At 44.6% G+C, this 10699-nt stretch overlaps 1 protein-coding gene across 1 annotated transcript in view; it reads left to right on the top strand.

Annotated features, from left to right (window-relative positions):
* Positions 1 to 328: 328 nt before the first annotated feature.
* NOTCH2 (notch receptor 2) overlaps positions 329 to 10699 on the top strand; it is a 167799-nt gene continuing 157428 nt past the window's right edge. Inside the window, exon 1 of the mRNA XM_037500843.2 lies at positions 329 to 461. Within this exon, the coding sequence (XP_037356740.1) occupies positions 329 to 461 (133 nt within the window). The remainder of the gene's footprint in view (positions 462 to 10699) is intronic.

Raw genomic sequence — 10699 nt, 5'->3', positions numbered from 1 at the left:
TGGGGCCTTTGGGTCTCCGCCTGTAGCGAAGCACTGGGGCATTTTACGAGGAAGAAAGGCAGACACTTTCCTTCCTCTGCCTCTGCTGGGGTCCTGATCCTGTCTGGTTGCCTCATGCTCCTGGGCCAGCTCTCAGCGGCCATGAAAATAGACCTTCTGAGCGCCTATGGCCTTGATTTCCTTACAACTACCTATAGATGCCCGAGTGAAAGACAGCCTCTTAGAAGTGTCTGGGTAGTTTGCGGAGACCCGTGGCAGGGCCAAATGACTAGCATCCCACATGCCGTTCTAGGGCACAGTTTTGGCATTTCTCAGACAATGTCCTAACATGCCCTCGAGCACCACCACGCACACCCTGCCTGGCTATGCCGCTGGCTCCAGCCAGCAGACCTGGGTCCTGGAGCATCAGCACCCCAGAAGCTGTCTCCAGAAACGGGAAGTGTTTCTGGACCAACTTCAGGGTAACCCAGTGTCTGTGATTCTGGAATGAGAAACTCCTCGACTACTTGAGGACACCTAGACCGTCCAAGACATGCTTACAGCACTGTGTTCTTCTGTGCAACTGACCCAGCAATGACCCCCCAAAAAAGAGAAGGAAGTCAGCCTGTTGTGCTGAAGTTAACACTATTTTTCAGGCAACTCAAGACTTCCTTCACCTCTGCTCCACTGGAGCCCGAGCAGGCACTCACCATGTGCCAGTCCCACTTTTGCAGGCTTTGCCTACTGTGATCTAATGCAGCGCTCAGCATATGTGCTGCTGTTATGGCGAGGATACTGAGACAGGGAAATAATGTACTTCCTCTAAGGTCGCACAAGTAAAAAAAGAAAAAGTTACTCAAACTTGTGTGCCAGCTCTAGGCAGCCTGGACCCACTTTTGGTTCAACTTCAAGCCTCGGGGACTGGTGCTGCTAACGTGGTGGAGGGGCCGTGATGACAGAAGAGGAGCCTGTCCTGTCCCCCAGGCTTCCCACTTGGGAAGGACAATGACTTGCTGTCAGCGTGTCTTCAGGCCTTGAGGGCCTCGGGTGTGTTAGTGAGCTTAGTCCACAGTTGCCTGGAGCAATTGGCACAAATCAGGCAGCTCAGCTCAGGCTATCCAGGGTGGCTGTCATGATGACAATGGCCAGTTTACCAGAAAATTCTTTCTTACAAAATCCTTCAAAGATGTTCCTATGGCCTTCCCTTTCAATGATCCCTCCAAATCTACAGTCTTATACAACCTCTCTGTTCATTTTCCTGATCCTGGAAGGCTGTCTATGGATATTTGGAATTTGGGCTGACATGGATATTAATGCCTAGGATCATCAGGTACTTTCCGAAGTATGATTTGCAGCTAGATGACACTGACATGGTGCATGACTCCAGCACAGAAGTTGTCATAGAACTTCATGGCGTCCAGACTTTGAAGATCAAGTATGGTGACTGGCCAAAGATGCAAGATATTATTGCGGGAGGAGGAATTTTGCCTTCAATAATGACCACCTTGGCTCTCAATAAGGTTGTCATTGTCTGTGTGGAGACTTAGCAAGAGACTCTAGGAAGTTACGATTGTCCCAGTGAAGAATGCAGGAGCCTTTGTAAATCTGGGTGGCAGGAAAGTGACATTGAGTAGAGTCAGATAAAAGGATCCTTGTGACAGTGGTGAGCCATTTCTCAACCTCTTTTGGAGGTTTGCTTTTTTCCTATCCTTTTCTAACTAATAAATTCTGGCTTCTCTTTATATGTTTTCTCTATTGCATAATTGCTGCTTATTCATAAATTCTGTCTTCTTACCATACTGTTCAGCTTCCTCATAGTGTTGGTTTGACTAACCCTCCGTGGCCCCTACTCCAGTCTATGGCATTCTCTCAACCTCAGCTTCCATGGTTAACAGCCCCATTTATCTCCATGTTTCCCAGTTCAAATCCCAGGAGAGAATCTGATCAGCCAAACTCATATTTTCCCTTCAAGCCCTGGTTTTTGGGGGGGCAGTCTTAAGGTTAGGGACCAGTCTCTGGTCCAATCAGAAGCCATCCCTGGGTAAAGAACAATCTAGCTCTGCTTCTCAGAGCAGGGGGCTGTGGGTGGGGCAGTTTCATCTTGAAGAGGAAGTTGGGTGTGGCAGGCACTTTGTTGACATAATCCAGTCCAGGAGTGCTCCTGGGAGCTCATCTGTCACCTCTGAAAAGTGATTTGTAGGTTAGGATTTTCATCAGGCATTCCCAGAAACACCAGTCACAGGTAGCTGGCAACTTGCTGAGCTTGGGATTCCTCTTGACCTGCCACCTCCTTGTAGCTTTCCTGCTGGGACTACCTTGGTTGGTCAACTTTCATCTGTTTGAAGTTGGCTTCTTTCTGGACTCTGTCTCTACTTAGGTGAGTTGGTTTCTAACTAGATGGTCTGTTTCTTGAGTAAGGTAAGTGTTTGGATTCCACTTTGGTTCTAGATCATGTTATCAACTTGGATGAAATGGCTTCATTTTCTGCTCCCTGGTCTCAGTTCTACTCAAATTCACTCTGTTCCAGGTTATCATTTCCTCAAGGGTACCTTTCCTCCCCAGCCCACCTACATGTTCCTGATGGAGTTCCTTTAAAAATTAATTGGTAGCTTTAGTGAGCGCAGTTTTAGAGGAATGGTTGTGACAGAAATGAAATAGAAGCAAGTAGAGGAAGTAGAAATAGTGATTATAAGACTACTCTTCTGAGAAGTTTAGATGAAAGGGAGAGGAATAAAACATGGCAAGTTTTTTTTTAAATAATTTCTTTCTAATTATATAATATGTAATTTTAAAAAACATTCTGCAAAATAATATTTACAAAAATAAATTTACAATATCTCATAATTTACCTACATCAATATGATAGCTACTAATTTTTGAATACCTGCTAAATAGAAGCATTACACTAGGAACTTTATAAATATAGTATTTGTATTTACTGTGTAACTTGGGGTCCCAGCTGGGGGAAAATTAAGGCAGAATATTTGTGATGTAAAGTAAGACAACATCCCTACCCTTCAGGCATTGATTAGATCCACTGATTTATAAGGGGGCTGAGAAGTTTGCTGGGAAGAAAACTGAAATCCTGGTTTCAGTAGGGTTTTAGTCATGCATCAAAATGTCTGGGACATGGGACTTTCCACAATTGGCACATTGCTGGCAGGTATCTGGGGCTTCCAGAGAAAATACAACCTGTTGAGGAAGGAGCCTGGGAAGTTGAGGCTGGGCTTTGGTCCTGGAAGCTTGTGGTCAGTCTGACTGTCGAGGGCAGGCGCTAATCCAGTTTCCTTGTATGTGTCTTCCAAGAAGAAAACAAAAAGAGCTTCTTGTAACAAAAGGTGCCATTTTAGGAAACTTTGCAATTCCCTAGGGCCTGCCACCGCTAGGTAGGTAGCTGCGTGCAGCATCCAGACAAGAACTTTTCTTTTTTCATTTTCAAAGAGTCATCCCTGTCCTGAAGGGTGATCTAGCTCTAAATTTCCCACAAAACCATCACCACGGGGTAGGCTGTGGTGGCAGAAAACGTCTTTTGTCCACCTCCTAGCAAAGTCGTGATGGTTGACCCCAATGAGTTCAGTGGCTCTTCACCTTGATCATGAATGCTAAAAAAGTTGAACTTCTTACTTCCTGTTTTGCAAAGCATCTTTGACTAGGAGAGATGCAGGGCTACAGCCGAGGTGCTGGTGTGGATTTCTAGCTCACCTTGGCGCTGTTCCAGCCAGCACCGTGCTGTGTGGGTAAGCTACCTGTGACAATCCATGACAGCACTGCCAGGTCAAGAACACAGGTAAGATCTGCCCAGTAAGACTCATTCAGTGTCTTTGCACAAACAACATCTTCTCAATGGGAGCATCCTGTATAAAACTCAACACCCCTGCACCCACCCCTTGGTACCATCCACCTTAATTTTCTCTCTAGTACACTTACCATCATTTCATGCACTTTCACTTTCTTCTGCTCCCCCCCTCTCTCCCCCTCCCTGTCTCTCCCTCCTCCTCTTCTTATTTCTCCTCCAACTCTTCTTCCTCCTTCTTCTTTAAATCAATTATATCCCCCCCCAAAAAAAAATTCTTCTTTCCCTGTTCTAGAATGTAAGCCCCATGAAAGCCATGTCCAGTTCTGTGTTCATTGCTGTCTCCCCAGCGTCCAGATTGGTGACTGGCACAGGGTATTTAATAACTCTTCATTGAGTTCATCATTTTGTGGGTTCCCCAAAAATATTTGGAGGACGTTGAGCACTATTAAGATTTGGAATTGACATTTGGATTCATAGCCTGCAGGAACCTAGGATATTTGCTTACATTTATAATAACCCTATAAGGTACATTCTATATTATGCTTATTTGAAGAAACTAGGGATTAGTGCAAAAGCAACTTGCCCCAAGTCCCAAAGATAATAAGGGCCAGGGCCAGAATAAACTAGCACATTAGGTAAGACCACGTAGGAGGTATTGTTATAATTGAGGAAAGAGCTAAGGAAAGGCTTAATTGATATGGTAGAAAAAGGGTCAGGAAAACAAGGATGGAAAGGACAGAAACTGTGAAGACCAAGTAGAAATAAGTAGAATTCAATACTACTAGAAGTAGTCAACAAAAATAAAACAAGGAAAGAAAGACTTTTTCTAAGAAGACGGTAACTTCAATTTCTCTCAGAAAGAGACTAAGAAATACTGAGAAAGAGCAGGCCAAGTAGCTTCAAGACCTTGCACCTTTCAGCAAATCTGCAATAAAAATTATACTGATGTGGATTTCATACTTGATTGTAACTGCAGAAGAGATGAGAGCAAAATATGGCAACCGAGTCAGAGTTGAGTCATAACAAGGAGAAGATTCTAGCAACAGTGTCCAGGGGATGAGTCAGGAAGCAACGAAAAACCTTGGGGAGAAGGGATTCTCAACACCAGGACTCGGGGTTGTAAATGATGAGATTCCCAGACCTAAGAGCCTTGAAACAGACCCCAGTGCAGGGAATGGGGGTGGTGCCACCCAGGTCAGAGGGTGGGGCCCTCCACCTCCCTCCTCCACAGCCTCCTGGCTGGTGGTGTCAACTCTGCTGTGATCCTCTGGGGATCCTGGAAGGGGAGCCAGGACAGGTGACAGGTCAGAAGGGCCAGCTAAGGTGTCGAGTCACACCCGGTGAGAGGCAAGGGAGGGAGGGAAACTGAGGATTAATATAGGCAAGAAACCTAGGAGGCCAAATCCATCCCGGCTCACACTGGATGCAGTGGGGGTGGGGGGCGGGTGGACGGGGTGACGGCCTATTTGTTCATTCAATCAGTGTTTACTGAGTGCTCTTTATATTGCCAGGCACTGTGCCAGGTATGGGGCTAGGTGCTGGGAATCAAGCTCCCAACAAACGACTTCCTGATTTCCCCCCTCTTTTCTGGAGAGAGAACTGGAAGTTGCTCCAGCTCTCACTGGCACGGTCTCGGGCAGGGCGACAGCTGCCAAAGCAGACAGCCCCAGGGAGGATCGGGTTGGGGGAAGCACAGCCAGCTGAGAACGCCAAGGTCATGCTCAGAATTTGCACTTTCTTCCTATGCTCATCTCAGAATTGTTTATTTATTTGATAAACAAATGAACTCTTCTATGCTTTCTTATAAGTAATTTCTAAACATGAAGTTCTAACGTGGGTAAGTGGGGGGGTCTTAATTTTCAGCCCTAAAAGCAAGAGCATACCTGAATTGCTAGGTAAGACAAATGCTTAAAACAGGTGTATTTCTAATCACTCAGGAGAAGCAGCAGCACATAGGGGCTAGGGGGTGATCTGTCACCCCTTTATAACACAGTTGCAGTAAAATGTAAGGCTTTTAAATGTGCAGAGAATCTGGAGCGATGAACAGACACAATATTTGGCAACCTCTTAGCTCATCATAAGGGCAACCTGGCAGTGACCTCCCCAGGTGAGGTGTGTGCCCCCATTTTACTGAGCCTGCAACCAGACCTGCAAGATCACCCCGTTTTCCCAGGCACCAGTGCTCCTCTTAATTACTGAAAGGGAGTGGAAGAGACAGGACTGGTGTAATCACCAACCCCTGGGCCTTGCCTTCTTAAACAGAATGGAGGGGCATGCTCAGGTGATGACTTGCCACTGAGGACCGTCTTTTCCCCAATAATGATGTTCTAGGGTGATGTAAGATTTCTATGATAGTCTGTTTAATCCTTAATATATATATGTGCACACACACACACACACACACACACACACACACCTCCTACCCAACACCTAGTCCTGTGACTTTACTGCCATTAGAACTCAAATTATATTATTTTTTTCCTAAAGGTTTATTTATTTATGCATACAAGAACTGGGGTACAGGCCAAAGGCATGGGGTGTGTGTGTGAGAGAATTCACCAGAGACAGAGCGGGGAACAGAACAGGCAGACTGGCGAAATACACTGCTGAGGGGAGCAGCGGGTGAGACAAGAGAGGTCTGCTGTGCCATGTGGGTCGGCCCCCTGGCCGGGGATCAAACTCATGCTGCAGTGGCTGCGGATTGCTTCATAGTGCTGAGACTTAACCCCATGAGCCACCAGGGAGGCCCTCAAATTATATTATTGAAAAAATATGTTACCTTGGTAGAAAAAGAGAAAAACAGACTGAACCATCGAGGAGCCCAAATGAAGTTCACGTTCAAGCTATAATTTTGGCGACATGATTATAGGTATAGGTTCTAGCTGAAAAGATTTCAGTCTCTGCTCTAATGTCCAAGAGACGGAAGATTTTCCAAGCCACTTTGAAAAGTTTCTAAATCTGTGGTCTGCATATTACAGTCTCCGTCCTGTGCCCATCAAAAGTTTAAATCAGGGCCTCCCTGGTGGCGCAAGGGGTTAAGTAAGCACCGCACTAGGAAGCAATCCGCAGCCTCTGCAGCACGAGTTCAATCCCCGTCCGGCCAGGGAGCAACCCACATGGCTCAGCAGACCTCTCCTGCCTCGTCCGCTGCTCCCCTCAGCAGTTGTGTTTCAGTCAGTCTGCCTGTTCTGTTCCCCACTCTGTCTCTGGTGAATCCTCTCACCCTCCGCATCTCTGGCCTGTACCCCAGTTCTTGTATGCATAAATAAATAAATCTTTAAAAAAAAGTTTAAATCATTGATTGCTATCAAGAATTTTAAGACAGAATCCACGGTGTAATTTAATCGTAATGTGTATTAAGTGCATACTCTACACTGGGCATTTTTCTCTTCATTTTACATGTGCCAACTCATTCAAATGTCACAAAACTCTGATTTTTATTGGTTTCATTTTACAGATGAGGACACTGAGGCATGGAGAGTAAGTAATTCACCTAGATCTAGGGCTAGTGAGTGACAGGGTGCACAGGACCCACACCCAGCAGTACCTGCAGGGGCCACACTTGCAGCCATCCCCTGCCCTGATTCAGACTGAGTTATCCCTGCACCATCCCTGAGCAGATGGTTTGTTCAAACAACCCTTTGACATTTAAGTGTTTGGTACTTTCGTTGAATGATTATCGATAGTAATTGATAGTGAAATTTGTTATGTTTTTGAAAGCAACAATTTTAAGTTTCTTAATTTAATTTTTTAGAAGATTTATTTATTTATGCATACAAGAACTGGGGTGTAGGCCAGAGGTGCAGGCAGGGAGAGGGTTCACCAGAGACAGAGTGGGGAGTAGAAGAGGCGGATCTACTGAAATCCACTGCTGAGGGGAGCAGTGAGGAGACAGAAGTCTGCTGCACCATGTGGGTATCTCCCTGGCCGGGGATTGAACTCGCACTGTAGTGGCTGTTGATAGCTTGATACTGCTGTGTCTTTAAGCCCTGTGCCACCAGGGAGCTCCTAAATTTAATTAATTTTAAATCAATAGCACACTGCATAACAACATGTGCAGCACATGAAATTCACCAGCTGAAGTCCACTTCTGTCCTTTAATACAATTGTCCATCCACCAACACACAACTATGCCATTTTATCGGATTTTCCCACCCTCCCTTGCTCATCTCTTCTAGTAACTACTAAGTGGTCTTATAGCCTAGAAGTTTCTGTCTTAATTCATTTGCGTCCTCCTTTTTTTTTTTTTTAAATAGAGGCATGTTTTATTTATTTATTTGTTTTTTGTTTTGTTTGTTTGTTTGTTTATGCAAGCCCTGGGTACAGTCAGAAGCGTGGGAGGGTGAGAGAATTTACCAGAGCCAGAGCAGGGAGCAGAGCAGGCAGAGGGACCGAAGTACACTGCTGAGGGGAGCAGCGGGCGGCAGGAGAGGTCTGCGCGCCATGTGGGACCCTCCTCTGGTGGCCGGGGAGCAGCCGGGGATCGAACCGGCGCCGCAGAGGCCGCGGGCAGCTTCGCAACCCAGCGCTCAACCGCTGCGCCACCGGGGAGGCCCCATTTGCTTCCTCCTTATACCTTACAGGAGTGAAATCATATGAGCTTTGCCTTTTTTCTATCTGTTTAGGTCCCCCTGCGTTGTTGCAAATGGTAAGATCATCTTTTTTTAATAGTTGAATAGTATTCATTACAATACTTTCTTTTTTATATATTCTCTATAGATTTATCCTGAATACTTCTTTCTCTTTTTTTTTTAAGTTCTGATTTTTTTTAGATTGAGGTAATGTTGGTTGACAACACTTTACATGTTTTAGGAGTTCACACCTCTTTGAATGTATGTTACCACACCACACCCACCACCAAAGCACCAGTAACCCTTCACCACAATCCTGGCGGCGCCTCCACCCTTGGCTCCCACCCCACCTACCGCCATTAACCTCAGTTCTGCAGTCAGAATCCAAGGGTTCTTTTCGGTTAGTTTTTGTCGTTCCTTTGCTTTGTGCCTTTATATTGCGCATAGAAGTTAAATCCTCCAGTAATTGTCTTTCTCCTTCTGGCTAATTTCGCTTACATAACCTCTCCGGTCTCATCCATGTGTTCACAAATGGCAAGATTTCATCTTTTTTTTTTTTTTTTACAGTTGAGTAGTATTCCATTGTGTATCTACACCACAATTTCTTTATCCAAGAATCCTTTGAGGTTGCTTGTGTATTGTAAACAACGCTGCAATGAACATAAGAATGCAGATATCTTTTTGAATTAGGGTTTTTGCATCTTTGAGTATATACCGTAGAGGCTGGACCAGTTACAGCCTCATCCACAGTATGCGGTGTTCCTTCTTTCTACTCCAGCCTGGGAGAGTCCTCAAATTTCACTTCTTCAAGCGACTAAGTGGCTGAGTACTGTGCTGGCTGAGTAGGAATCAAACTTACCTTTGACATAACATATACCTGTTTTTCAGTCTTGCAGGTTCTTGCCAGAATTCAACTGCCTTTAGTCAGTCAGCTATGGAGAGAGACGGTCTATCTTCAAACCAGATTATGGAAAAAGAGAGTGATACTCTCAGGTTGACTTGAGAAAAGAGCTACCAGAAAGTGTGAAGGGGAGGGAGGGCCTTTCAAAGCCAAAGTGCTTTCTAATGTGCTTAAGAGGGTTCCTTGTCTTCGCCACAGTCTCCAGCTCTTGTCTCTGATCTTTTAGGTTTGCTCCATTCTCACAGGTGTGAGGTGGGCCCTCACTGTGGTTTTGATTTGCATGTCCCTGAATAAGCGATGGGGAACGATCTTTTCATGTGACTTTGGCCATCTGCATGCCTTCTTAGGAAGCTTGGTTTTTATTTTTTTTTAAAAGATTTATTTATTTATGTATACAAGAACTGGGGTACAGGCCAGAGGTGTGGGGGGTGAGAGGATTCACCAGAGACAGAGTGGGGAACAGAACAGGCAGATCTACTGAAATACACTGCTGAGGGGAGGTGCCGGGAGACAGCAGAGGTCTGCTGCACCATGTGGGTTAGCTCCCTGGCCAGGGATCCAACTCATGCTGCAGTGGCTGCAGATAGCCCGATGGTGCTGTGATTTAACCCCTTGTGCCACCAGGGAGGCCCCGATAACTTGGTTTTTAAAATTATCTCTTCTTGTCCTCTTTCCACAAGTGGTAGTTTTTTGGATAGTAACCATTTAAGAAACAAAATAAGAATAGAGTCACTTTTTGTGAAGACAAATGGTGTCGGGCCAGCATTCGAAGTATAGTTTTAGCAGGTATCAGCTGTCAGGAGGTGAAGACCACCCCACACCACTGAATTAATGTTCAATAAGATCATAACATTTATTTATTCATATGCATTAAATAATTCAAGGTAATTTTTAATTTTTCTTATCTGTCATTTTTTTCTTGAGTTAATACAGGATTCGTCCTCATTTCTCCCAAGTTTGGCATAAGACAAGCATTTTCACATTTGATACACTTGGGGGAAAACCAGGAAAAGGAAGTGAACAGGAAAGATCAGATTTGTTTATTATATTCGTCTGTGATATTTCAGCATTTCAGTAACTCATCATTTTCTCCAGGTTCTGCTAGGTCTTGGGTGGGGAACAGAAACTCTTCTGGAATGACTACATTTCTTTTTCATTATTATTTCTTGTATAGAACATTTTTTAAGTTTGTAGTCATCTTTGGAGATAAGGAACAACAACTATAGCTACATATTGGGAGTTTTTCTACAGAACATTATTTTTTTACTTTGTTCATGAAATAAAAGAGAAGCTATAATTATACACCATTTAAGTTCAGAGAGTGCATTTTGCTTCAAAATTTGCTGTGAATTTTAGAACTTTCATGGGCATTTTGATTCCTAAAGATTATTACTCTTCAATCCCAAATGCATTTCATAGGCCATTCAACAAATTAAAATTAGTTGCTTTTAA

Source organism: Talpa occidentalis, unplaced genomic scaffold (assembly GCF_014898055.3).
Source record: "Talpa occidentalis isolate TD23 unplaced genomic scaffold, MPIMG_talOcc4v2.1 talOcc4.9, whole genome shotgun sequence".
NCBI lineage: Eukaryota > Metazoa > Chordata > Mammalia > Eulipotyphla > Talpidae > Talpa > Talpa occidentalis.
This window is presented reverse-complemented; position numbering and strand designations above follow the sequence as displayed.